At 40.0% G+C, this 27,891-nt stretch overlaps 1 protein-coding gene across 1 annotated transcript in view; it reads left to right on the top strand.

Moving 5' to 3' along the window:
• Positions 1–27,891, top strand: part of UIMC1 (ubiquitin interaction motif containing 1) — a 111,823-nt gene that overhangs the window by 57,402 nt on the left and 26,530 nt on the right. The window contains 1 exon segment of the mRNA XM_028527312.2: positions 7,442–7,595. Coding sequence (XP_028383113.1) covers positions 7,442–7,595 — 154 coding nt within the window.

Here is a 27,891-nt window from a genome sequence, read left to right as displayed (position 1 = left end):
AAGTGAGAGAGCTCCTAGGCAGGGTCGAAACAAGGTGCTGGCCAGATAAAACATGGTAGGGGGCTGAATTGTCCTGCGGGCCTTGTGTTTGCCACCTGTGATTTAGAATACTATTGACTGTATTCCCTGTGCTGCACTTTATGTCCCCATGACTATTCTGTAAGTATCAATTTGTACTTCTTAATCACTTCAACTTTTTCATCCATCCCTCCAACCCTTCCCCATCTGGCAACCATCAAAATATTCTCTCTATGAGTCTGTCTCTGTTCTGCTTGGTCATTTATTTTGTCTTGTTTTTTAAATTCATTTGTTGATATATATGTATTTATTGACATTTTATTGTTCATATTTTAAATCTTTTTCTTCTTAAAGAAAACCCGTTAACATTTCATGTAATACTGGTTTGGTAGTAATGAACTTCTTAAGCTTTTTCTTGTCTGGGAAATACTTTATCTGCCCTTCCATTTTAAATGGTAGCTTTGCTGGGTAGAGTAATCTTGGTTGTAGGTCCTTGCTTTTCATCACTGAATATTTCTTGCCAGTCCTTCTCTAGTGTGCAAAGTTTCTTTTGAGAAATCAGCTGACAGGTTATGGGAGCTCCCTGGTAGGTTGGTAACCATCTTTCTCTTGCTGCTTCTAAGATTTTCTCTTTGTCTTTAACCTTCAGCATTTTAATTGTGATATATCTTGGTGTGGGCCTCTTTGGGTTCATCATGTTTGGGACTCTGGGCTTCCTGGACTTTATGTCTACTTCCTTCACCAGGTTAGGTAGGGAAGTCTTCTGTCATTTTTTCAAATAGGTTTTCAATTCCTTGTACTCTCCTTCTGACACCCCCATGATGTGAATGTTGGAATGCTTAAAGTTGTCCCAGAGGCTCCTTACACTATCCTTACTTTTTTTGGATTTTTTTTCTTTCTGATTGAGTGTGTTTTGTTTCCTGATATTCCAAATCACTGATTTGATTCTCAGCTCCATCTACTCAGCTGATGTTGATTTCCTGTAAATTAGTCTTCATTTCAGTTAGTGTTTTCTTCATTTCCAATTGATTCTTGTTTATGGTTTCCATGTCCTTTTTTATGCTATTGAAGTTATCTCTTAAGTTCAACTACTCTTCCCCTCAGTTCATTGAGCATGTTTATAGCTGGTGTTTTGAACTCTGCATCGGGACAGTGCTTGTCTCTTGTTTTATTTGCTCTTTTTCTGGTGTTTTGTTATTTTCTTTTCATTTTAGACATGTTTGTCTCATTTTAGCAGCCTCCCTACATTTGTTTCTATGTATTAGGTTGAGTTGCTTTGCCTCCCAGGCTTGGCAGAGTGGCCCGATTTAGTAGGTGTCCCGTAGAGTCCAGTGACAGTGGCACAGCCTTCCCTGATCTCCAAAGCTGGGCACTCCAATTGCAAGCTCCCTTCCCCCTACCCACATGTAGGCTGTGTACATCTTCCTGTTGTAGTTGAGCCTTGATTGAAGGTGGCATGCCAATGGGAGGGATTTACTCCCAGGCTAGTCCCCTGCAAGGACAGGCTGCAACCACTGTGGAGGATCAGCTGTGCAGGGACCTGCCCCACAAAGCAGGACTTACTTCTGCAGGGCTCTGGTGCCCACTGAATCTGCCCCCGAGTGTGTCGCTGTGGAGGTTGTTGGGTGGTGTTTTGATGTGGTCTGATGCTGTCTACCTGGTGCGTTGGCTCTGGGGCCTCCAGGGAGGTGTAGCCAAGGTCAGCCACTCCCTGTAGTCTGCCCATGGCCACCCAGCTTGAGCTACAAAGCATCTGTAGTGGCCTTCTACTTGTGCTGGGCTTGGAGGTGCCCAGGAGAGTCTAAGCTGCTAATCATGGTCAGCTGCTGCTAGTGCTAGGCCTGGGACCACTTAGCGAGAGGTACAGGACTCTCTGAGGCCAGATTTTGCTTGTTTGAGAGATTTTAGGAAAGTCTGAAGTGTGAGCCAAGACAGCCAGCCCATTTGTATGTAAAAGACACTGGAAAACAGCTTGGGTGGGCCCACAAGTTGGGTGGCAGGGTCTCAGGGAATCATCAGGGTGGGGCAAACAGTGATAGCCAGATTGATGGAGACCCAGATATGGTGCCCACCTGCCAGGTCTGTGGTGAGGATTCTCAGAAAAGAAATGATGGCCTGTATAAACACTTCTGTCTGGAAGAAAGTTGTCCCTCAGCTCTTGCCCTGATGCCTGACATTTCAGTTTTTCTCCATATGTCCTTGTGCTTTCTGAGCTGCTATCTCAGCGCTGGAGCTCAGAGGCAGTGAGTCAGAATAAATCTTTGTGCCAGCCCTTTAAGAGGAACCCTCTGTCTCACTCAGCTTCAATTCCCACTGATTTTTACAGCCAGAAGTTTTGGGGAATTTTCTTCCCAGCACTGAAACCTTGGGCTTGGGGGCCTGGTGTGGGTCTGGGACCCCTTGCTCCTCAAATGAGATACCCACAGCTGAGATATCCCTCCTGAGTTTTATCTGCCACATGTGGGTGTGGGAGCAGCCTGTTCTGCATCTCCACCCCTCCTACCTGTCTTGATGTGGCTTCTGTTTTCTTTTTCTTTTGTAAGTAGACAGTGGAAGGGAGGGAGAAAGAGAGAGAGAGAAACATCAGTGTGTGGTTGCTTCTTGTGCACCCTCTACTGGGGACCTGGCCTGTAACCCAGGCATGTGCCCTGACTGGGAATCAAACCAGTGACCCTGTGGTTTGCAGGCTGGTGCCCAGTCCATTGAGCTACACCAGCCATGGCGATGTGGCTTCTTTTTTAAATTGCTAGTTGTAGGACTTCTGTTCAGCTAGATTTCAGTCAATTTTGAATGATGCTTATTCTTTAATTTAGTTGTAATTTTGATGTATTGTGGGCAGAGGTAAGTACCATGTTTTCCTATGCTACCATCTTGATCAGAAGCCCAAATTCATGCTTCTGATGAAGATTCTCAATGTTTATTTTTCATATTTGAGTCTGATAAAACATTTAATTATAAGACAAGAATTTTTTAAAAATAATTTTATTTTTAGAGAGAGAGGAGGGAGAGAAACATCTACTGGTTGCCTCTTGTGTGTCCCCAGTTCGGGGCCTGGCCCACAACCCAGGCATGTACCCTGACTGGGAATTGAACCAGCAACCTTTTGGTTTACAAGCTGACGCTCAATCCACTCAGCCACACCATCCAGGGCAAGAATTTTTTTAAAAAGAACTTAAAGTCTTTAAAATCTGTTGTTGTGAAGGCAGCCTGAGAATTAAACTAGTATTTCTGTGGAAATAAAGGTTTTGGTTACATTTGTTTATACTATCTTGTTCTGAGGACCTTAAAATGGATTCATCCTCTTATTCCTTTTTATATTGTAAGTTTTTTTAAAAACAGTTTTTACAGTTGAAGTTAGATCCCCTCCCTGTTTTCTGCACTGCAGATAACCGGGTAGAAATGCTGCTTTCATGAATCATGCACATTGCTTGGTTCCCTGGAACCTGATCTGTCACAGCTGACAGACCCAGATTCCCTGATGCCAGTGGTGATAGAAAAGATGATGACACTCCCTGCAGCACAGAGCAACTGAGGACAGATCCTGCGAGATAATGTCAGAATGGCCTCAGGTCCTTTTCCTAATGAGGGACCAGAACCTTCTACACGGAGAGAGGGGGAACAGAGTGTTATTGACACAGTCATCTTAATGTGTAGAAGAAGCTCTGCAAAGCCTTTGGTTACTCAGGCCTGATTTTTACCCATGCATGCCTGCAAAGGAGACTGTTCTTTGTTTGGGGTAAAGAGCATGAACACTGTTTAGAATTTATAGTGTGTACATCTGCATCACTGCACATCAAATGGATGGAATTGTATGGTCTTTCTCACATTGAATGTCCTCCTTTTGAATTGCTGTTTGCTGATATCCGTGGATGTCTGTAGTCTTAGAAGTTTTCATTAAAAGAAACTGGAGATAGTGTAGTGTTTAAGTTGTTGAGTAATCACTTCCTAGTTATATAAGTCACTTATTAGAAAGATAGAATCTGTACATTTATGTACACAAAGATAGTATAATGGGTATGTACTCTTGCCCTTGGAATCTCTGTATAGGATTGTTTGTCCTGGGTTTTCTTGTTTATTGGTAAGTGGTATGGTATAGTGCAAGTGTAGCTTGAGCACTGAAATTAGAAGACATGGCTTTGAATACCAGTCCTACCACTTAACTTCGTGACCTTGCACAAGTTGTTATTTTTTTTCATCTTCACCTGAGGGCATTTTTTTTTTTCACTGCTTTTAGAGACAGAGAGAAACATTGACTAGTTGCTTCTGATACATGCCCAGATCAGGGATTGAACCTGCAACCTACGCATATGCCTTGACCAGGAATCAAACCCATAACCTTCTGGTTATAGGACAATGCTTCACCAATCTGAGCCACACTGACCAGGGCTGCACAAATTACTTAATTAATCATTTTAGTCATTTATTTAGCAGATATTTATAATTAGTATACTGGATCTAGTCATTGTTTTGGACTCATGAGACATACAATTAAATAAGAAAAAAAAAGTCCATGTTTTCAAAGAGCCCTGCTAAGGGAGGAGACAGATATATAAACAGAAAATTATAATTTTCATGTGGTCTGAGAAATACAATGATAGAGAGAGGCTTAGGTCATTAGGGGAGCACCAAATAGGAATGCCTTTCCGAACTTCAGTTTCTCATATGTAAAATGGAGATACCCACTGGGTTTTTCTGAAGATTAAATTAGGTGAAGACTATAGTAGGGATTTGGCAGAAGTATGCATGTGGAACTAGTTATTATTTTACTGCATTGTAATGTATTTGTGGTTGTTCAGTGAAATTACCTTACTAATGACAGCAAATTGCTTGATAGCATTTGAGTATTTGGAGTACCTGTGGGCAGAACTATAATCCCTCTTGATTTGATTTCCTGCAGTGGTCAGGTTTCTTTGGAAATAATGTTTTCTGAATATCTTACTCTTAGGAGAGCTTCCCTTGATGGAATCTCAGATGATCAGTTTTCAGAAGAGTTAATGGATGTTATTCAGAATCAAATAGTTGGTTTAGTCCATTGCTTTTTAAATAAATTGTGTTAAGGGACCTGTGGTCAAAGGGAAAATAGCTAAACAGACAGCTTTTTCAGTCACACAGCACACGGGTGGGGGAGGGGGAGTGGTTTGTAGGGTGCACTTTTGTTCTGTTGCTTGAGGTGAAGTTTTTTTTGAGACCAGAAGGTAAGAGACATTTAAGAGGTCAAGATTTGGTGTACAACTGCCTTTCTTGAGAAATGGCTGTATAGTATTTTAAAAGAAGTATAAGCCGTTCTGCAGAGACTTAATCCCTGAGTGCATGGTCCTAATAAAAGTTGCTTTGCTTGTATTTTTTTTTCTTTAGGTTCCTTGATTATAGTTAATATTTAAATAGACCATTTAATGGTGTTGGGAAAACATTTTATTTTAATATAAAAATATTTGGAAACCTGAGTTGCCTATGAGTGTGTTTGGAAGTGCTTTTTGTTTTTACAATAAGATAATAGACAGACTGCTCTCTCTTGAATATGTTAATAGTTGAAGGTACATTTTCTGTATTTTATAGAGCTAGGCTTGAGTACCGAGACATTCATGTTATATAGTATTTCTGCATTTAGCGAACTTCAGAAGGCCAAGACACTAACTTTCAGTACCTGAAGACCACTTCCAAATTATCAGGCATATTTGATTTTTTCCCCCCTCTGCTCAAATGGCCTTGCATGCACAAGATGACTTTTCATTGTAAAATTTATGAACAGAGGAACCTGGATATGTAAGAAGCTCATTAACTAAACTTGGAATAAATAACACCTAGAACTTCTAGACCCCACCTCCTAGAGAAGAATAGAACCATATAGTCTCCCAATACCTGGCAGAGCCAGCTACCAGAAATAAAGTGGGAGGAGATGCCTTTTGCTTTTGCCACACCATGGTGGAGTGGAAATGCTGAAGGGTTGATGCCATACAGGACTTAAGTCTAGATTGCCTGCTTACTGACTTTGTGTTCAGTAGGTTACTTTGCTTTTCCAAGCCTCAGTTTCCTTTTCTGTAATACTGGAGCTAGTGATACCTTTACTTGTTGGGTTGTTGTGATGGATATGGAACATGCTTAGCCAGGCCCGGCATAGTACAGGAACTCACCACTGTTAGTTCCTTTCTCATCTTTCTTTTTTTCTCATTCAGAGTATGTCTCTTTAAGTACAAGACATGTGTGTTGAAAACAGCATTTTCTGGCAGTTGTAGAAACTGTGTGACTTGATATTTTGATGGCCTATTTTCCTCTCTGCTAGGTCACATTCACAAGCAGTAGTAGATTTTAGGGATGTCCTAAACTTAAGAGACAAAAAACCATTCCAAAACCCAGTTTGCTCAGAGCTCAGGTTATCCACTCATTGAAGTTTTGGTCCTGTTTTCTTGTAGCAGAAGATGGTTTATTTTTCCCTGTAGTAAGGCATTATGACAGTCCAGGTGCTCCTTGCTCTGAAATGGAAGCAGTGATTGTGCAGGACAGTTTCACATTGATTGGATAGGACACGCCGTCCTTTGAAGTGAGTGTTAGGCAGTAGTGCTGCAGTGCTCACACATACTGTTGAATTAATCACTGCAGAGTTCTCAGTTTTGACCTGTAAAGGTAAAATAAAACTGCCTCTGAGAGATACTGGCAACTATTGGAAAAATGATGACTATAGAACAATGGGAGGAAAAGGAGAGATAAGGTATAAGAATGGCTTTGGCAGAACTGTCTTAATGACTTTTCTTTGGACTTCTTGAATATTTGGGTCTTAGTTGTATTTCTTCTTTCAATCTGAAAGTCGTAAGTAGAACACAAGAGATGGTATGTCTCGTTGGTGTAAGCTGAGACCTAGATTCTTAAATTTTAGTCGTCCTGCTTTTGCTTAGAGCTCTTTTGTTTTCTAACTCCTTATATATGTCTCAAGTCAAGTACAATGTCACAGTCCTTTCATGAGGTTGGAAAAGTGTCTTTAAGATGATGTTGCTCCATAGACTGTAGAAACATTGCAGGCACAGCGTACTGACGCAGGGAGAACAGTGACTTGCCGCGGTTTGGAGAGGAATGTCCTCAGTGTTTGGAGCTCTGCTACTTCCTTGTCCTGTAACTTTGGGCAGGTTGCTTTACTGTTTTGAACAACGCTTTTCTCATGTATAAAAGGGGTGTGTTAATACCTTTGTTAGATTACTACGAGGATCAAATGAGTATTACATTCAGAGTACTTAGCAGATAGCGGGCAGGCACTGAGTAAGTATTAACTGTGTCATTGTATCTCTCAATCCTCGGTCCAGAATTTGCAAACTGACTCGAGTTGTCTGTTTAATAGTAAATGAAGTATGGATAGAGTTTCTTGTAGTTCTTTGGGGGGAAATAATTTTATGAAGTAAAGCTGTTAACAATTGCTGTTTGTCATGTTCTTCAGGTTGGTAACAGGGAAGATGCTGAGAAGGAAATACCTATTGCTACCCTCTCATCTAGTACCAAGGTATCCTGCCCACTATGTGACCAAGGCTTCCCACCCACGAAGATTGAGCGACATGCCATGTACTGCAATGGGCTGGTGGGGCAAGATACAGGTAAGGACTAACTGTGTGATGGTTTTGTAATTCTGGACAATACAGTACAGGAAAAAGAGACAATTCTTCAAAGTTACAGGGGGGTTTTTGTTTGTTTTCTATCTAGTTAATTCTTTATTACTTTTCATGTTCTTTATTACTTTGGCAGGTATGTCATTCTGTAGCACATACCTGAGGAGAAGGGGAAGGGAAAAATCTTTTATCTTTTAATGTTGCATCTTCTTCTTTGCCATAGTTAGGGTGAAATTCATGACAGTGCCATGGAATTTTCATTTCAACTTACATGTTTAAATATTGAAACTTGTATGGAACTTGAGGAACTAAGTTTTAGAGTTGCCCATTTTCAGTTCAGAATAACTCCCTTGTTCTCAGTGGATTGAGTGCCGGCCTGCAAAGCAAAGACTCGTTGGTTCGATTCCCAGTCAGGGCACATGCCTGGGTTGTGGGCCAGGTCCCCAATAGGGGGCGTGTGAGAGTCAGCTGCACATTGATGTTTCTCTCCCTCTCTTTCTCCTTCCCTTCTCCTCTCTCTAAAAACAAATGAAAAATCTTAAAAAAAAGTACCTCGTAGGTTTCTGTGTATATGCGTGTAAGTAAATTCTACCTGAAGACAGCAGTTGACAGACATTTCTAATCCCCATTTCGTGTCCTGTGTGTTTTTGCTGCGTCATCCTGAAGCTGTTTCTTGTCTCTTAAAAAAAGAGTGCACCAAAACCCCAGTGTGAGATATTGGCCCTTGAAGTTCCACCACAATCTTGCTTTTCTGTTTGTGACTTTAAATTCTACATATGATACTATCAGTACAGTTTTCTGTGGTCCAACATGCTGAATGTAACCATACTTTAGCTGATTGGTGGTATTGCAATGTTTTTCTCAGTGCTACTTGATTCCCATAAGTTAGAGGTATTTAATCTGAAATTGTGAGCTAGTTTAGAAGTTAAGATTTCTGGGAAAGAAAGATATGTTATTTAATTTTCCTGAAGCAATACACTTCTTATTTCTTAAATAAGGAAAATACCAAAACTTATCATTTAAATAAATTTGTTGATTTTTTTCCTGATTGAAAAGTAGTACATGTCCACTGTAGTTATCATAATCATAATTGTAATTGTGATAGTAATAATAGTAATAATGGCTTACATTTATTTATACTTAAAGTGAGTCAGGTGCTATTTACATAAGTGGGACCATGCCATGTATATATTATTGTGTAACTTGTCTTTTTTTATATAGCAGTGAATTTAGGTCTTTCCATGTGCAGGTAACTTTTACGTAGTTGAGGTCTATGTGTAAAGTTTTGTATTTTGCTTTCTCTACTAATAGCATAAAATTTCCTTCATGAGTAACTAAAAGTTAGATATAAAAATATTTTTAATGCCTACGTAATATTTTGTAATTTGAATTGCCTCCATTTACTTAACTGTTGTGTATTTGGAATGCTTCAAATTGCCATGTACACGGCACTGAGCCTCTTATGCCTTAAGTTGTTGCTGTACTTTGGGGTTATTTCCCAAGGATACATTCCTAATTTGGGTGCTAGTAAAAAAGATGGGCTCCGGAGTCCAACCATCTGAGATTGAGTCCCACCTCTGTCACTTACTAGAGTGTTACCTGTGCTAGTTTCCAAGCTTCCCTTTCTTCATCTGTCTGGTAATAGTAATGACCTTACTTGGTTTTTGTGAGGTTAAATGAGATATTTTAAGGAAAATGCTTAGCACAGTGCCTACCACATAGTAAGTACTTAAGAACTTTTAGCTGTTGTTACTACTCCCAGCAGTGGAATTACTAGGTCAAAGATTTTGTCGTCATTTTTAAGGGTCTTTATTAGTAGGATTGTAGTCTTTTAAATACAGTGAAAGGTGAAGACCTAAAACTGGTCATCAGCTTTTTTTAAATTCTCACTTGAGGATATGTTTATTGATTTTTAGAGAGAGAGAAAGGGGGAGAGTTGAATCCACAACCTAGATATGTGCCCTGAGTGGGAATTGAACCTGCAACCTTTTGGTGTATGAGACGATGCTCCAGTTAACTGAGCTGCCTGGCCAGGGCCATCAACATCTTTTACTAGAAGAGCACTGAAGGCCTAGGATTTTAGATGCACTTTTAATTTAACATAGTTCTTTAGTCTCATTTTTAGCAGAGAGTTCCAGTGACTGAAAGAATTCTAGGGTTGGGCATTTGGTGACCAGAAAAGGAAGAGACTGTCTTGTGTATCTCACTGAACATGCTTACCCAAGTGGTATTACTTGTCTGAGTCAACAGCCTACTCAGCATTGAGGTACAGAAATAAATGAGTTTGAGAGTTACATGCCCCTTGAGCTCTAGGAATAGATGACCTTCTTCTGGTCAGAGTTATTAGATAAGGAGTACTATAGAGCAGCTCCTACTTACACCTTCCAGACTGAACTTGGACAGTTTATGCTCAAACAGGAAGCTATAGTATTTACTGTGATCAGACATCTTTAAGCTATATATTTGCTTTTTAAAATTTATTTATTTAAAAAATTATATTTTATTGATTATGCTATTACAGTTGTCCTAATTTTCCCCCTTTGTAACCCTTCACCCAGCTCATACCACTCCTTCAGGCAATCCCCCCACCATTGTTCATATCCATGGGTCACATGTATAAGTTCTTTGGCTACTCCATTTCCTATATTATACTTTACATCTCTTGGCTATTGTGAAACTACCTATTTATACCTCTTAATCTACTCACATCTTCTCACATCTTCACCCATTCCCCTCCATACCTCCCTCCCATCTGGAAATTATCAAAATGCTCTCTGTATCCATGATTCTGGCTCTATTCTTCTTGTTTGCTAAGTTTGCAAAGTTCAATTGTTGATAGATATGTATTTTTTTGCATTTTATTTGTTGTTCACAGTTTTGATGTTCTTTTTCTTTTTTAAATATATTTTATTGATTATGCTATTACAGTTGTCCCATTTTCCCCCCCTTCACTCCCTTCCACCCTGTACACCCTCTCCCACCCATATCCCCCCCTTTAGTCATGTCCATGTGTCATACTTATAATTTCTTTAGCTTCTACATTTCCCATACTATTCTTACCCTCCCCCTATTTTCAACCTACATTCTATGCTACTTATTTTCTATACCTTTACCCCCTCTCTCCTCCTCCCACTCCCCTGTTGCTAACCCTCCATGTGATCTCCATTTCTGTGGTTTTGTTCCTGTTCTAGTTGTTTGCTTAGTTTGCTTTTGTTTTAGGTGTGGTTGTTAATAGCTGTGAGTTTGATGTCATTTTTTACTGTTCATATTTTTTATCTTCTTTTTCTTAGATAAGTCCCTTTAACATTTCATAAAATAAGGGCTTGGTGATGATTAACTCCTTTAACTTGACCTTATCTGAGAAGCACTTTATCTGCCCTTCCATTCTAAATGAGAACTTTGCTGGATAGAGCAATCTGGGATGTAAGTCCTTGTCTTTCATGACTTGGAATATTTCTTTCAAGCCCCTTCTTGCCTGTAAGGTCTCTTTTGAGAAATCAGCTGACAGTCTGATGGGAACTCCTTTGTAGGTGACTGTCCCCTTATCTCTTGCTGCTTCTAGGATTCTCTCCTTCATTTTTACCTTGGCTCATGTAATTATGATGTGTCTTGGTGTGTTTCTTCTTGCGTGCAACTTCTTTGGGGCCCTCTGAGCTTCCTCAATTTCTTGGAAGTCCATTTCCTTTGCCAGAGTGGGGAAGTTCTCCTTTATTATTTGTTCAAATATGTGCTCAATCTGTTGCTTTTCCCCTTCCCCTTCTGGTACCCCTATAATTCAGATGTTGGAACGTTTAAAGATGTCCAGGAGGTTCCTAAGCTTCTCCTCATTTTTTTTTGAATTTTTATTTCTTAATTCTTTCCTCCTTGATTGTTTTTTCTTCCTTCTGGTCCATTCTATTGTTTTGAGTCCCAATTTCCATCCCTTCACTTTTGTTTCTCCATGCATCTTCCTTCATCTCTTTTATGGTAACCTGCATTTTTTCATCTAATTTGTGCCCAAAATCAATCAATTCCATGAGCTTCCTGATCACCAGTGTTTTGAACTGTGCATCTGATAGATTGGCTATCTCTTGGTCGCTCAAAAGGATGAGTCCTGGGGGACTGATCTGTTCTTCTGTTGGACACATGTCTCTCTCTTTCTCTCTCTCTCTCTCTCCTTTTCTTAATTAAAAAAAATTTTTTTTTCCGGGTCTGGTCGCTGTTGTTACGGTGAGGGGCGGAGCCTTAGATGTTCCCCTGGGCTGGGCACCCCAATCGCTAGATTGTGACGTTGTATGTGGGCACGAGTGCGGGCGGGAACAATGGTGGTAGCTTCGGTCTCCTGGGATCTCAGTCCCTTCTCTGGGATCCTGGGTTGCGTACTCTGCCCTGGTCCACAATGCTGCCTCACTGGGTCCGCCAGCTGCTGCCTATGTACTCAGCGTCCACCGCTGCGTCCCGGAAGGCCTACGCGCTCCCGGTTGCCCCACGCGCCCAGTTCTCCCCAATATCTGTGCTGCAAGACCCGTGCGCGCTCTTCCTCTCAGCCCCTCCTACTGGTCTGGATGAATGGGTCTACTTCAACTTCTTGGCTGTCCGACTTCCATTCAGATAAATTCTCTGTCAGTTCTGGGTGTTATTCTGGCTCTAAATTGTTGTTGTTCTAATCTTAGTTGTGCGTGGAGGTACGGTGCGTCCACCTATGCCTTCATCTTGCTGGAAGTCCTCTTTTTCTTAAATAAGTCCCTTTAACTGTTCATATAATAATGGTTTAGTGAGATGAACTCCTTTAGTTTTTTCTTGTCTGGGAGGCTCTTTATCTGATGTTTGATTCTAAATGATAGCTTGGCTGGGTAGAGCGATCTTGGCTGTAGGTTCTTGCTTTACATGACTTGGAATACCATATTTTGCCATGTATAATGTTTACTTTTTGGCCAAATTTTTTAGGGAAAAATGAGGGCACACATTATACATGGGTTGTACTAATTACCTATATAAATGTTTTTAATTCTTTTATTTATGCTTATGCATTAAAACTATCACTCTAGAAAGTAATAACAATATCTGTATGCAAAATATCACTCTGGAATATGAAAATCGGTTTTATTTCTAAATATGAATTAAAAAATTGAATTAAAAAATTAAAGTGAAAGGGTTTTTTTCCCTGAAAGTTTGTGCCAAGAACATGGGTGCCCATTATACACAGGAGTGTATTATACCCATGGCAAAATACAGTATTTTTTGCCAGTCTCTTCTAGCCTATAATGTTTCTTTAGAGAAATGAGCTGACAGTCTTATGGGAAATCCCCTGTATGTAATTAACTATTTTTCACTTGCTGCTTTTAAGATCTTTATCTTTAACCTTTGGCATATTAATTATGATGTATCTTGGAGTGGGCCTCTTTGCATCCATCTCGTTTGGGACTTTGTGCTTCCTGGACTCACATGTCTGTTTCCTTCACCAAATTAGGGAATTTTTCTTTCATTGATTTTCAGGTAGATTTCCAATTTCTTGCTCTTTCTCTTCTCTTTCTGGCACCCCTATGATGCCAGTGTTGGAATGCTTGAAGTTGTCCCAGAGGCTGCTTACACTATTTTTGTTTTTTAGGGTTCTTTTTTCTTCTTCTTGTTCTCATTGGTGGTTTTTTTGCTTCATTATATTCCAAATCATTGATTTGATTCTTGGCTTCATCCACTCTACTGTTGTTACCCTGTAGATTGTTCTTTATTTCAATTAATGAATCCTGTGTTTATGACTGGATCTCTTTTATGCTGTTGAGGTCCTCACTAAATTCTTTGTGCATCCTTATAACCAGCATTTTGAATTCTGCATCTGATAGATTGCTAATCTCCATTTTGTTTAGCTCTTTTTCTGGAGTTCTGATTTGTTCTTTCATTTGGGCCATGTTTCTCCTTTTTTGTTTTTGCCAGCTATAGTTTATTTATTATTTCTCTTTTTAAAAAATTATGTCCAAGGATATGGCTTTTAAAATTTATTTTTATTATTTAAAAAATATTTTATTTTTATTTTTTAAATATATTTTATTGATTATGCTATTACAGTTGTCTCATTTTCCCCCCTTCATTCCCCTCTGCCCTCCTCACCCCCTCCCACCCACATTCCCCCCCTTTAGTTCACATCCATGGGTCGTACATATAAGTTCTTTGGCTTCTACATTTCCTATACTATTCTTAACCTCCCCCTGTCTATTTTCTACCTACCATCTTTTCTACTTATTCTCTGTACCTTTTCCCCTTCTCTCGTCCTCCCACTCCCCTGTTGCTAACCCTCCATGTCATCTCCATTTCTATGGTTCTGTTCCTGTTGTAGTTGTTTGCGTAGTTTGACTTTGCTTTTGTTTTAGGTGTGTATTATTTTGTTAATAACTGTGAGTTTGCTGTCATTTTACTGTTCATATTTTTATCTTTCTTTTTCCTAACATAAGTCCCTTTAACATTTCATAAAATGAGGGCTTGGTGATGATGAATTCCTTTAACTTGACCTTATCTGAGAAGCACTTGATCTGCCCTTCCATTCTAAATGAAAGCTTTGCTGGATAGAGTCATCTTGGATGTAGGTCCTTGCCTTTCATGACTTGGAATACTTCTTTCCAGCCCCTTCTTGCCTGCAAGGTCTCTTTTGAGAAATCAGCTGACAGTCTGATGGGAACTCCTTTGTAGGTGACTGTCTCCTTATCTCTTGGTGCTTCTAGGATTCTCTCCTTCATTTTTACCTTGGCTCATGTAATTATGATGTGCCTTGGTGTGTTCCTCCTTGGGTCCAACTTCTTTGGGACTCTCTGAGCTTCCTGGACTTCCTGGAAGTCTGTTTCCTTTGCCAGAATGGGGAAGTTCTCCTTTATTATTTGTTCAAATAAGTTTTCGATATGTTGCTCTTCCTCTTCCCCTTCTGGTACCCCTATAATTCAGATGTTGGAACATTTAAAGATATCCTGGAGGTTCCTAAGCCTCTCTTCATATTTTTGAATTCTTATTTCTCCATTCTTTTCTGATTGAATGTTTCTTTCTTCCTTCTGGTCCACTCCATTGATTTGAGTCCCAGTTTCCTTCCCATTACTATTGGTTCCCTGTGTATTTTTCTTCATTTCACTTATTGTAGCCTTCATTTTTTCATCTAATTTTCGACCAAATTCAACCAGTTCTGTGAGCATCCTGATTACCATTGTTTTGAACTGTGCATCTGATGCGTTGGTTATCTCTTTGTAGCTTAGTTGTATTTTTTCTATAGCTTTGATCTGTTCTTTCATTTGGACCATTGTTTCTTTTGTCTTGATGTGCCTGTTATGTAGTGAGGGGCGGAGCCTTAGGTGTTCACCTGGGTGGGGTAACCCATGTTGCTGGATTGTGATGCTGTATGTGAGGAAGGAGTCCAAGAGGGAACAGTGGCACTTGGTCAGCTCTCTGCCAGCTTTCAGTCACTTCCCCCTCTCCCCACAAGCAAATTGGGGACTTCTGGTGCTGATTCCTGGGTGGGTTGGCTTGTTCTAGGATCCTGTAGGTCTCTCCAGCGATCTCTCCTGTGAGGCTGGGAGTTTGTCCTGCTGCCGCCTCAATCCCCATAGGTGTTTTCAATCAGTGGTTTGAGGCTTTATTTCCCTGCACTGGGACCCTGGGTTGTACTGGAGCTCTGGGTTGCGTCATCTGTCTTGGTCCCCAGTTGTTCCTCCAAGTTTATCTGTGAGTGAATGTGGGACTGCCCACTCCACCAGCCACTACCTTGCCCACCACACTCCACAATCTGGCACTGGGTCCACCAACCACTGCCTCACCTGCCCCAGTCCTCCAGCCACCGCCTTGTGGTGAATCTTCTCTGCACACCCATCTCCGCCCCTCCTGCTGGTTTGGATGAGTGTGTCTTCTTTAACTTCTTGGTCGTTGGACTTCCATACAGTTCAATTTTCTACCAGTTCTGGTTGTTTCTTGTTTTTAAATGGTGGTTGTCCTTCTTTTGGTTGTGCGAGGAGGCACAGTGTGTCTACCAACACTTCCATCTTGGTCGGAAGTCCTGGACTATGTTTCTTTGTCTCCTCATTTTGGCAGCCTTCCTGTGTGTGTTTCTGTGTATTAGGTAGAGCTGCTTTGACTCTGTGTCTTGGTAGCATGGCCTAATGTAGGAAGTATCCTGTAGGGTCCAGTGGCATAGCCTCCCCTGTCATCCAAGCTAGGTACTCAAGGTACACCCTTTGTGTGGGCTGAGTACTTCCTCCTCGTGTAGTTGAACCTTGGTTGCTGTTGACAGATCAATGGGAGGGATTTACCCAGGCCAGTCAGTTGTAAGGACTGGCTGTGACCACTGACCACCAACCTCCACCCTCCATGGAGGATCAGCTGTGCAAGGGCAGTTGGTAGTGCTCCAGTGTGGTCTGTAGTTGTCCACAGTGTGCACTGGCCCTGGGTTTTCCCAGGTGGTGCGGGCCAAGGTCAGCCCCCACCTGTGTTTTGTTGAGAGCACCACCTGAGCTATAAAGCAATCTGAGATGGCTGCTGCTTGTGCTGGGCCTGTGGGGTTACTGAGTCCAGCTGTTGCTTGTTTGAGAGGATTTAGGAAGGTGTGAAGCATGAGCCAAGACCAGCCATTCATAAGGAAAAACAGCTTGGGTGGGCCCGAAAGTTAGGTGGGGCATAGTCTCTGGGGATCTTCAAGGCAAGTCAAACAGTGTTAGCCAAGTTGATGGAATCTCAGATATGGCACCAGCTTGTTGGTTTTGTGTGTGGAGGGTTTAGAAAAGGGACAATGTCCTATGCTCACCTTGATGCCAGACACTTCAGTTCCTCCTTTTATGCCACTGGTACCTTTCAAGTTTCTACGTGGTGCTGGAGCCCAGAGGGAGTGAGTCTGAGTACATGAGTCCATGTGTGGGTTCCTTTAAGAGGAACTGCTTGGGGCTCCAGCAGTTTCTTCCACCCCACTGGTTTTTGCAGCCAGAAGTTGTATGGACTTACCTTTCTGAAATTGTGGGCTTGGGGGCCTGGTATGGGGCTGGGACTCCTTCCTCCCTCCCACATATCCCTCCTGAATTTTTATTCACCACACTTGGGTGAGGGACCAGCCCGTTCTGCGGCTGCACCCCTCCTATCTGTCTGGATGAATGTGGTTCCTTTAATTCTGTAGTTATCAGACTTCCATTCAACCCGGTTTGTCATGGTTCTGAGTCATGATTGTTCTATATTTTAGTTGTAATTTTGATGTGGTTGTGCGAAGAGTCGAGCCATGTCTACTTATGCTGCCATCCTGACTGGAAGTTGCTATTTGCTTTTTAAAAATCCTGTTCTTCCTTATTGAGGTGTGGTGTGGTAACTCACAACCCCAAATACTTGCTGTTGAAATTGATTCAGGGTTGTTTCTGAGTTTTCTCAAACCAAATGCAGATTTCTACCACAAAACCGGGTTGTTCTCATTGAACTTGAGAAAGCGACACCATCAGGTTTGGGCTAAGGAGAGTGAGTTTTGCATCACCATCCATTCAGGGAAAGCCTTTTAGGTTCCCTTTATTCCCTTGGGCCAAAGGTCAGTGACCCTGTCTAATGCTGTCTGATGGGATTTGCACTGTGGTCTTGATGGCTCTTATGGACATTATAGATGTTTGTTTTCTGATGTAACTGGAAGCTCTTAAATTTTTGGCACTGTGTTTCTTGTAACTCTGATCCAAATGTCTCAGATGACATCCAAAGATGTGTGTTCTATCCTGAATGACAGTCACACTTCTTTTTCATAAGGAAATTTGTTTTAAAAAATTAGTTCAGACCTGGCTGGTGTGGCTCAGTGGATTGAATACCAGCCTATGAGCCAAAAGGTTTGCAGCTCAATTCCTGGTCAGGACACATGCCTGGGCTGCAGGCAGGGCCCCTGGTTGGGGGTGTACGAGAGACAACCAACTGATGTTTCTGTTGTATATCAATGTTTCTCTCCTTGTTTTTCTGCTCTCCCTCTCTCTGAAAATAAGTAAATAAAATCTTTAAAAAATTAGTTCAGAAGTATAATAAAGACAGACTTCTTTCAACTCCAGCTTGTCTACCTAAAATCAGAAACTTGATTCCTTTCTATCACCTACTGCCTTCCTACTTTAATTCATCTGGATACTTATGGAACACTTTTTTTTAACCATGCTGGACTTTATGCGGGTTACTAAAGAAGTTGAAGACAAGGTTTATGCAGTTAAGGAGCTTCTCACTGGGGAGCTATGCATTAACCTAAGAAATTAATTACAGGGTGACACAAAGTGAGTGTTTGTGTCCCCAAACGAATGTCCCTGACAGTAAGTGCAATAGGAAAAAGAGGAGCTGCAGTGAATAAGGATGGTGTCTCAGAGACAGTGGGCTTAGCCTGGTGTGTAATGGCTGGGTAGGTTTGCATAGACCTATGGGAAAGTGGAGGGCCCTGTGTCCTGTTATGGGGTAGATAAGAGAGGAAGTGAGGAAGACAGCACTAAACAACAGCTTCCTCTGCATCTTCCTAGTAATGTTAGCTTGCTCACCTAAATTATCCTTTCTGGTGCCATTTTAGCCCTGGGAGAGAATTTGGCAGAGGGAGTCCTCACTGGAACTGTCCCCTTCCCTGCTTACTCCTGCTTTCCTGAAGACAGAACTGGGAGCTGCAGGTGGGATGGAGTTAGGGAAATTATGCAAAGTACCTACTAGTGTGCCTGGCATAGGTCCTTGATAAGTTTCCTGTGTATTTGGTTTCACTACCAGCTTGCCCACCCTTGTCATCCTTGCCAGGGACAGTAGTGATTGTTCTGGTTCCTGTCAGCTTGGTATCTGGAGGTAGAGCAGACCCTCAGCCTAATTTCATTATCTCCCATAAAAGGAAGCCTCTCCCACTGTGGAGTGCCTGAAAAAGTTACTCCCGAAGGCACATAACCCGGGCTGGGAAACCAATTAGCCCAATGCCTACGGGTATGGAATAAGAGAGGGACACCCCAGAGTTAAGTATCCAGCTTTCCCCTCCTTCCTGCTTTCCTTTGAATCTGATCCTAGACATGCTTGGTTTGGCTGTGTAAAAAAAAATAGTAATTAGAGTCATTTACATGAAGTGTCTACCATTTATGCCTAGTTACCGTGCAGCACAATAACAGTTATGTATATCATTAAATATGTGTCTGATTAACTTTGCTGTAAGTTTTATGTGATAATAATACTACACTCTGGTTAACTTGGCTCAGTCTGCTCACTGTTGCTCGGTGACATGGCTATCTATTCACACTATGGGAAAATTAGAGAGAGTGGCCTTTAAAAGCATTGTTTGAGGGGAGAGGATTTGGTAAATTAATCTAGACTAGGACAAAGGTAGGTTGCCTTTGTTTTCTGGAAAATGTCTTCAAGATTATTTTTATTTAAACACCTAAGAAGAATAAGGCTCTCCATTTATTCATGCAATAAATATTTTTTAAGTACCTACTAAATAGCAGATACAGTAAACACAATATACAAAGTCTGTGTTCTCAAGGAGCTTATATTCTAGCAGTGGGATACTGACAATAAACAATATGTTAAGTATTTTGGAGAAAAAGAGAAAGTGGGGGCAGGGCAGTGAATAGAGAGTCTGAGGACAGGAGGTAGCAATTTAAAAGTAGGTGGTCAGGGAAGGTCCCTCAAGGTGACATTTGAGCAAGAGACCTAAGAGAAATGAGGGAATAAGCTTAGAGTTTTTCAAGGTGGAAAGGGGAGGATATTACAGGCAGATAGAACAGTAAGTGCAAAGACCCACAGGCTTGGTGTGTATGAGGAGTGACAAAAGCCAGTGTGGCTGGAGTGCAGGAACTAAAGGAGAGGTGAACAATGAGACCAGACAGGTAGTTGAGGAGGGGACAAGTGAATAGGACTCTTAGGCCATAGTAAGGACTTCGGTTTTTACTCTGAGCAAAGGAGGAACTATTAGAGGGGTTTGAGCAAAGAATGAATTGGTATTTGAGTGAAGAATCACTCTGGCTGCTGTGATAGATTGTTGGGATGGGGGACAAGGGTGGAAGCTGTGAGAACAGCCAGCGTTTTAGTTTTGGCAATATGGTAGAGTGGGAGAAACAGGCTGTGGAACTAGGTGGAGCTGGAATACTGTTGCTGGGTGATATTTGAGAAACTACCTTACCTCTTTGAGGATCAGGTGCCTGATTGCTAACATTAGTCTGATGTCATCAGGATTGCTATGAGAATCAGAAACACTTTATAAAGTACCTGTGTCTAGCTTGTAATAGGCACACAGTAAATGGTAGCTTCTGTTACTATTGAATATTCTTGCCTTTGTACTCTTGGTGAAGTTTGTGTTTCTTTGTGCTAATACCTAAAGGATAAGCAGTCAGCCAGGCAGAGTTAAGGGACAGATGAAAGACAGGGAAATGCAGTCTGATAGTCAAAATGGTAAGAACCAGCCAGTGAGAAAGGTCATAGGAAAGTTAGGGAAGCTGGAGGCATGAACTGTGCACATACAGGGCTGTGGCTTAGAGTCTGGGTGCTGCCAGGAGAGGTTTTTTTCTCCACGGACTGCTCCTGGGAAAGTAAGGGTGTGAAAGTGGCTGGGTTGAGCTAATAGAAAAGGACTGAGGCCTAGAATAGGCATGGCTTGGGTGACTCAGCAAAAATCATAAGACATTTCTTAAATTGCACAAAATTGATTTGTTTCTTTAAATACACTCTGTTTACCTACCTGAATATAATTTGTACTCCATTTACTCCTCTCGCTTGTATCAATGTGGCTTTTTGTGATACCCAGGACAATTAGATGAAGTATATTGCTATTGACACCCAACTACTGAGGTATTAACTATGTGCTTGTGGGGAATAGCATAGGTTTAATAGAAAAAACATGGATTTGGGAGACATTGACTTATGGGGAGATGCACAAATCCAAACACACTGAGATTGCAATGTGTTTGGATAGATAAGACATGCTCATGAATAACTACTACAAAGTCAAGTCTACTAAGGGACATATAGATAAAATCCTGAGGTGTTTCAGAGGAAGTGTGATTACAGATTGAGAGGGAAGAGCATTAATATAAAAGAACAGTAAGCAAAAATCAAATAAACAGAAAAATGAGGAGAGTGTACAGGAAAGAGCAAGCAGTTCAATGTGGTTGTGGTGTAAGCAGTATGAAGGGAAATAGTAGACGATTAGAGAACAATAAATGTAACTTGAATTAAGTGGGCTAATACAGGACAAAGTGTTTTCCAGCTGTAAAATGACTACTTGTATGCCTTCCTCACTGTAATATGTAGGACTCTTGGTTGGAAATATAATTCAACTAACCTTAAGCAAAAAAAGAGAAAGTTTGCATAATAGTTGAGAAGTCTGGTATAGGCTTCAGGCAGAGCTGATGTCTCGCTCTCCATCTTTTGACTCCACTTGTCTGTATTTAACAGATAGACTTTTTCAAGTCTATCTTGAATAGATAGGGGCAGGCATAATGACTGCCAGCAGCCATGGACTTTTAGCCTTTATTGTCAAGGAGACCACATGAGTCAGTCTGCAGAAAGACTGATTGACTTGACTTGATTTAAGTGCCCAATCTTGGTGTAGCCATTGTGATCAGGTGGATGGGTGTGTATCGTTTATAAGTCAGAACAAGTAATGGAAAATCCTTCACAGTCTATCAGAACATTCTGTCAACCACAATAACAGAAAACACCATTGACAATGGGTTTAACATGTAGTGTTTCTTTTTCTCACATAACAAGATGTCTAGAGTGAGGCAGTGGCTCAGTGATGTAACGAGAACTTAGGCTTTTATCTTACGGCTCTACAGTCCTTCACTTGTGGCTTCATGACCCATGGTGTCAAAATGACTGCTGCATCCCTAGACCTCATATCTGTGTTCCAGGCAGGCAGAAAGAGAAAGGATAAAGGGAGTGACTGTAGATTCTGACGACAGCTACTACCACTGCTACTATTACCACGTGAGAATGCAATCTAATTATACTCATTCCTATAATCTCGTGGAATTGAGTTTATTCCAAGTTGTGGTAGAATTAGGTCAGTTATCACTACTGTGTTTGCTCCTATCTGTTATGTGTGTTCAAATGGCTTTGTGTGTATAAAATTAAACTATCTCTGAAGTCATTGATTAATTGGTTCTGTACAATGAATCAACTTAACATAAATTTTTGTGTCCTGCTGTTAGTGAAGTAAGTATTGTGCTAGATGCTGGGGCTGCTCAAGAGATGGTAAGAGATACGATACAGAACTGAGTAGGACCTGGAATTTGTGTTCAGGGAATTCACAATTCAGTGAGACAAGCAGACTTAGACACAACTAAGTGTGCTACAGATCAGTTGAAGTGCTAAGTAGAAGCACTAACCACTCACAGAGGAGGAAGGGACTCCTTCTGATTGGTGAGAAAAAGGACAGATTCTTACTTCGTTGGTTCCCTAATATCAAGCATGAGGTTTTTTACCATTTTTTTTCTATGACAGGTATGCATCTAAAATAGCAGTTAGCCTTGAAATGTATAAATTGTCTGAATTGCTGATAAAAGTTATTCCTTTAAATGGGATTATTAAAAGTGGAATCACTGGATTATATATATAAAGTTTTCAGATTGCTTTTTGGAAGGTTATTTTCATTTAAATTCTAATAGATGAGTGATCCTCTCATCACACCATTTCAAATACTGAGAAATAACTCTTTTTAAAAAGCACGGCATATTTATGGTAATCAGTGACATTTCATTATAATTTATATTTCTTTGATTAGTAGTGAAGTAGAAATTATTTTTTTATAAAAGTCAATTTGTATTTCTTCTCCAAAGAATTGTTCTCTGAACTTTGCCTGAGTATTGATTTCTTAGTATTTTTCTTATCAGTTTATATGAGTTCCTTATAAAACATTTGCCTTTTGCTTCAAAGGTGTTCTCTATTATCAACAGGGGAGTGGGAGGAGGAGAGAGGGGGAAAAGGTACAGAGAATAAGTAGCATAGATGGTAGGTAGAAAATAGACAGGGGGGAGGGTAAGAATAGTATGGGAAATGTAGAAGCCAAAGAACTTATATGTATGACCTATGGACATGAACTAAAGGGGGGTAATGTGGGTGGGAGGGGGTGTGCAGGGTGGAGGAGAGTGAAATGGGACAACTGTAATAGCATGATCAATAAAAAATATTTTTTAAAAAGGTGGTTTCTAAGTTTTTTTCCACCCACCCATCAATTTTTACCAAGTTTCTAGATTTATACTGCCTGGGATGGCAACCCCCTTCTTTTGTGAATGCTGTCAAAGCTTTTATTTCTTCAAGCAGAAGCAGTGCTGATCCTGCAGAAAGATCTAGTTGGTGTGATAGAAGTGGCACTGATACGGGGAGAAGAGTATTGGAACCCATGCAGAATTAAGGGGGGAGTGTGCAGCAAGGGGAAAGGATAAAGAATTCATTGCCATTGATAATGGGAGGAGGAGGCTAAAAAGTAGAAGGAGATGTACACCTACCTGGTCATCTTAGATGACCTAAGATGGTACAGGGGTCATCTTAGTTGTTTTCTGAAAACTTGCATTCAGCCTTTCTGTAGGACATGTCCTCATAGCATCTCCTCCCTGGTGCATTAATAAAGTTGCTGTGTGGCGTGGCACATAAAACAGCAGTCCGAATGCCATCTCTGTCTGCTCGGGTCCTCACCGCCTTCGCTGTTCCCATCTCGTTCCTCTTAACACTGACTGTGTTTGCTTACTTCTGCTCGTTGTGCCACACTGCTGAAGAGCCAGGCCTCAGGATTTCTTTTAGCAGGTTTTTTTCTGCCAGATGTTCTTATTCCTTTCTTGAAAAATAAAATAGCTCTTATTAACACCTGAGCTAATACCCAAAGCATTAGGTGTTGAAGGAATATTAATGGCTAAAAACCACTTTAAAGAAGTTCTCTCACTTCATGATCTAGTCATAGTTTTTAATTTAGGTACCTAGAGCAGTGATTTTCAACCGGTGTACTGCAAGAATTTTTAAAACATGCAATACCTGAATGTTTGGTCAGGGGCACTGACCTCTTTTCCCTTAGATTGTCAAGTTAAAAAGTGACAACAGCCAATATAACAGTAGCTATCTGGTGTGAATGAATCAAAATTATGCCTGTTTTTTTGTCAAATCATCAAAAATATATCTTTTTTGTGTGCCACAAAATTTTAGTAATTCGTTTATTTGTGCCATGAGGTTAAAAATCGCTGATCTAGAGCATTTTAAGAAAGAAGAAAGGTCCAGGAATTAATATTAGATCAGCCGTCCCCATTAGAACTGTTGTAGAGCCACAACAGTCCACCACCTATAATTGCCTTAGGTGGTGAGTGCTGTTACCTCCAGTTTACCTGCGAGCCCAGGCTGGTCTGACTCCAGAGCTGGCATCATTCTTTATCATTCTCTTCTCTCTGCCTTCCCATGCATAGAGACAAGGACATGCACAGTCAGGGCAAAGTTTGAGACCAGAGCAGTCTAAGTCAGTTTCAGGAAGGTGGAGTACTAGAATCCTTCACCCCTGCATGCAAACATGAAATCTCACCTCATATCATATCATTATCTTATCATATATCATATCATATCATATCATATCATATCATATCATATCATCAGAGTTGACCTTGCCAGCTTTTCCGTTACCTGGAAGAAACAGTTTGATGGATGCAGACTCTTTCTTGACGAACTGAGTCAATGCAACATAAGTCACCTCTGTACAACATGTGTGCAATGTCAAAGGGTTAGACGAGCTGTACCAGTACTTCTCTGTTGGCTGTGGAGATTGACCAGTCACAGAATGACTGGCTACTGTGGAATTTTTCTAAGGGCCTAATATAAAAGAAACCTTTTTTCATAAGTTCATTTTTTCCCTTCTTAAAGATATCTGTTCTTTTTTCATTTAATTTTTAACTTCTTTATTTTTAGAGATGGGGAAGGTAGGGGGAAAGAGAGGGAGAGAAACATTGATGCAAGAGAGAAACATGGATTGGTTGCCTCTCATATGCACCCCAGCTGAGGACCGAACCCTCAACCCAGGCGTGTGCCCTAATTGGGAATCCATCTGGCCTTTTGCTTTGTGGAATGACACCCAAGCAACTGAAGCTCACTGGTCAGGGCTAAAAGAAATTCTCAACAGTAAGATATCAGTTTTCTCATTAAAAAATAGGGTTTAATTTGCCACATCTTTATAAATCTTATTTAATTTTAACTAACTATAGCTACCATTTATGAGCACCTGCTGTGTATTAGGAACTGTGTTTTTTTAAAAAATTTAATCTTTATTACATTTTTTCCCATTACCTCTAGTTGTCTTATGCCCCCTCTCCCCTCAGGAGCTATGCTTTTTGTATATTCTGTTTTAATTCTCACAACAAACTTTGGAAGCAGATATTATTCTACTTTTATAGAAGAGGAAACTGAGGCATGACAAGAAAAATAATTTCCCCAAGATTACATGCTTAGAAAGCAGCAAAAACTGGGATACACAACCAGCTTCAATTCAAAAGCTTACGTTCCAAAGAGTTATCCGTGAAAATTCAGATTTTAAAAAAGTGTGAGAATACTAAATCCAATACAATAGTCAACATATTGTTTAAAGAAGTTATGGTAAGACTGTCTGCTATAAGAACAAAGTAATAGTGATTTTGAGAATAAAGGCTGCTTCTTGGTGGGGATGTGTAAAGAGAAAGGATGGGATCAGAAAGGAGCACACAGCTAATCGGTCTAGATCTTAACTTGGGTGGCTGATTTGCATATATATTTTTTTGTACATATTATAAGACAACTTTTAAAAGTTTACGTTTGTATTATGTTCCATTGTCATTCATTTCACTTTCATAGGAACTTTGATAAAGCAGCCACTAAAATTCAGAATTCAGAGTTTTTCATACATATGAAACTCATTTAGTATTATCTTAATTTAGGCTCTGATGACAATATGCAACCACTGGATTTTACTGCCATTAATGATTTTTTAGAAAGAGGTGTCTTGGTGTTTTTCTAGGTCCTTATATTTGTGCCTACCTGACTGTAATACTGATTTCTTCAAAAGACAATGGCCAGTTTTACCTTGATTGTTCTGTTGCAGAAGGACTTTGTGTGTATTCATTTTCTTTTTAATTACAGAAAATTTGAAATATAAAACTTGAGAGAATAGTATTGCCTTGAAACCCCCTTGTGTCACCCAATTATGAACTATGGTCACTGCTGTTTTATCTGCATTTAGTTCATCCACAGCTCCCCTGCCCAGGTTATTTCAAATCGGATTCCAGATATCATTTTATTATATGATAATGAAATATAAGATCTCTCTTTTTAAAACCCTAACCATAATATTGTTACACTTGATTAATATCATCCAATGTCTGGTCTGTTGAACATCTCCTTGACTCTCATAATTGTTTTTTACAGTTGGTTTGTTGAAATCAGGACCCAAACAAGGTTCACACATTACAGAGAGTTTTTGATGATAATATCTTAGTCTCTCTTAATTTGTAGGAGAGTCAAACCCCCCAAATTTCCTTTTTTGGAGTGAAACCTTAATGATTTACACTCATAAGCTTAGTATTGTTATTAACAGTGTCATAGCCATTTTTATTTCCTCCACAGCATCTTAACATGGTGCTACACAGCTCAGCTCTCAGAAAATGTACTCTTTTAAAGCAAAAGTTGACACATTTTTCTTAAATGGACAGATAGTAAACATTTTAGGTTTGCAGGCCATATGGTCTCTGTCACAGACACTCAGCTCTGTTGTTATAGCGTGCAAGCAGCCATAGACAATATATAAATGAACGAGGTGTCTGTTTTCCAATAAAAGTTTAATTTTAAAAACAGGTGGCCAGCCCATGATTTTTCTACCCCTATTCTACAGCATTGGTTCTCTACAATGTGTTTTGAAGACCACCCCGGTTCTAAGGAGGTATGAAAAGGGCAGGATGGACAGGACTAGTATTGGTATTGCAGTCCACCTTTACCACCCACCTCACCCATAGTTCTGCTTTTATGTGTTTTATATATACATATATGTATATGTATGTATATGCATGTACATATGTATATGTATGTCTGTTTAGTTTTTTCCGTAAAATAAAAGACACATTTTTCATTTTCACCAATAACTTTATTGATTTGAATATTTTAAGTATATCAGCTATCTCCTGCGTGGTATAACATTGCTTGTTCTCAATATCTCGATTTGATCGCTGTCAACTTCAGCTGGTCTACGCGACCATGGAGTGTATTGTCCAGCGAGAAATTTCTAGTATGAAACTTCACAAACCACTTTTGACACATTTGGTCAGTCACAGCACCTTCTCCATATACTGCAAAAATGTTTTTTTGTATTTCAGTTGCATTTTTACATTTCTTGAAATCATAAAGCATAATATGCTGGAAATGTTGCATATTTTCTTCCATATTCAATATTAAAATGGCTACACAAAAATTCACCAATTTTGATAAGCTTTCTTAAATGCATGATGATAGGACAGCTGTCATAATTCAGTTTAGCAAAATTGTTTCAAATGAAGTTAAAGACAACTAAGCGCTATTTAGAGCCATCTTACAGAAAAAACCAAACGAACTTTTTGGCCAACCTGATATAAGGACATAGTGCATAATGCCTAGCACAAACCAGTAGAAATTGTAGTCACTGTCGTTACAAAGACCAGGAGTGAGTTGTAGACCCATAAATTTCAACCTTTCTTTTTCCTAAACAAGAGAATACTGTTTTTAAATAAAGTCTCATTTGAAACTATACACACACAAACACAACATACATACATACATGTATATATAAAATACATAAAAGAACTGTGGGTGAGATGGGTGGTAAAGGTGGACTGTACCCTTATCTCATCTGATCTTTGCAGTAACCTTACAAATTAGATTTTATCATCCTTAGGGAGAAGTAGTTGGTCAAATCACGAAGTTAGTAAGTTGGATTGTTTGAATTTTTATTATTGAGATTAGGAGTTCTTCATACGTCCTGAATATTAGTCATTTGTCAAATATGTTGTACAGGTACTTTTTCTAGTCTGTGACTTGCCTTTTCATGTTCTTAATGGTGTCTTGATAAGCAGAAGTTTTAAAATGAAGTCTAATTTATCAGTTGTTTTCCTTTATGGTTATTGTTTTCTGTTTAAATTTATGATGCATCTTGAGGTTTTGTATAGGGTTTGAGGTTTAAGGATTTAGGTTTATTTTTTCCATATGGATATCTATCTAGTTTTTAACCATTTGTTGAAAACGACTTTCCTTTCATTGGATTACTTTGGTGCTTTTATAGAAATTCAGGTAACTATATAAGTGAGGACTTACATCTGTGTTCTTTGTTGTAGTTCATTAGTCTGTTTGTTTTTCC

This window comes from Phyllostomus discolor, chromosome 13, assembly GCF_004126475.2.
Source record: "Phyllostomus discolor isolate MPI-MPIP mPhyDis1 chromosome 13, mPhyDis1.pri.v3, whole genome shotgun sequence".
Taxonomy (NCBI): domain Eukaryota; kingdom Metazoa; phylum Chordata; class Mammalia; order Chiroptera; family Phyllostomidae; genus Phyllostomus; species Phyllostomus discolor.
The sequence above is the reverse complement of the archived record's forward strand: the minus strand, read 5'-3'. Positions and strand labels throughout refer to the sequence as shown.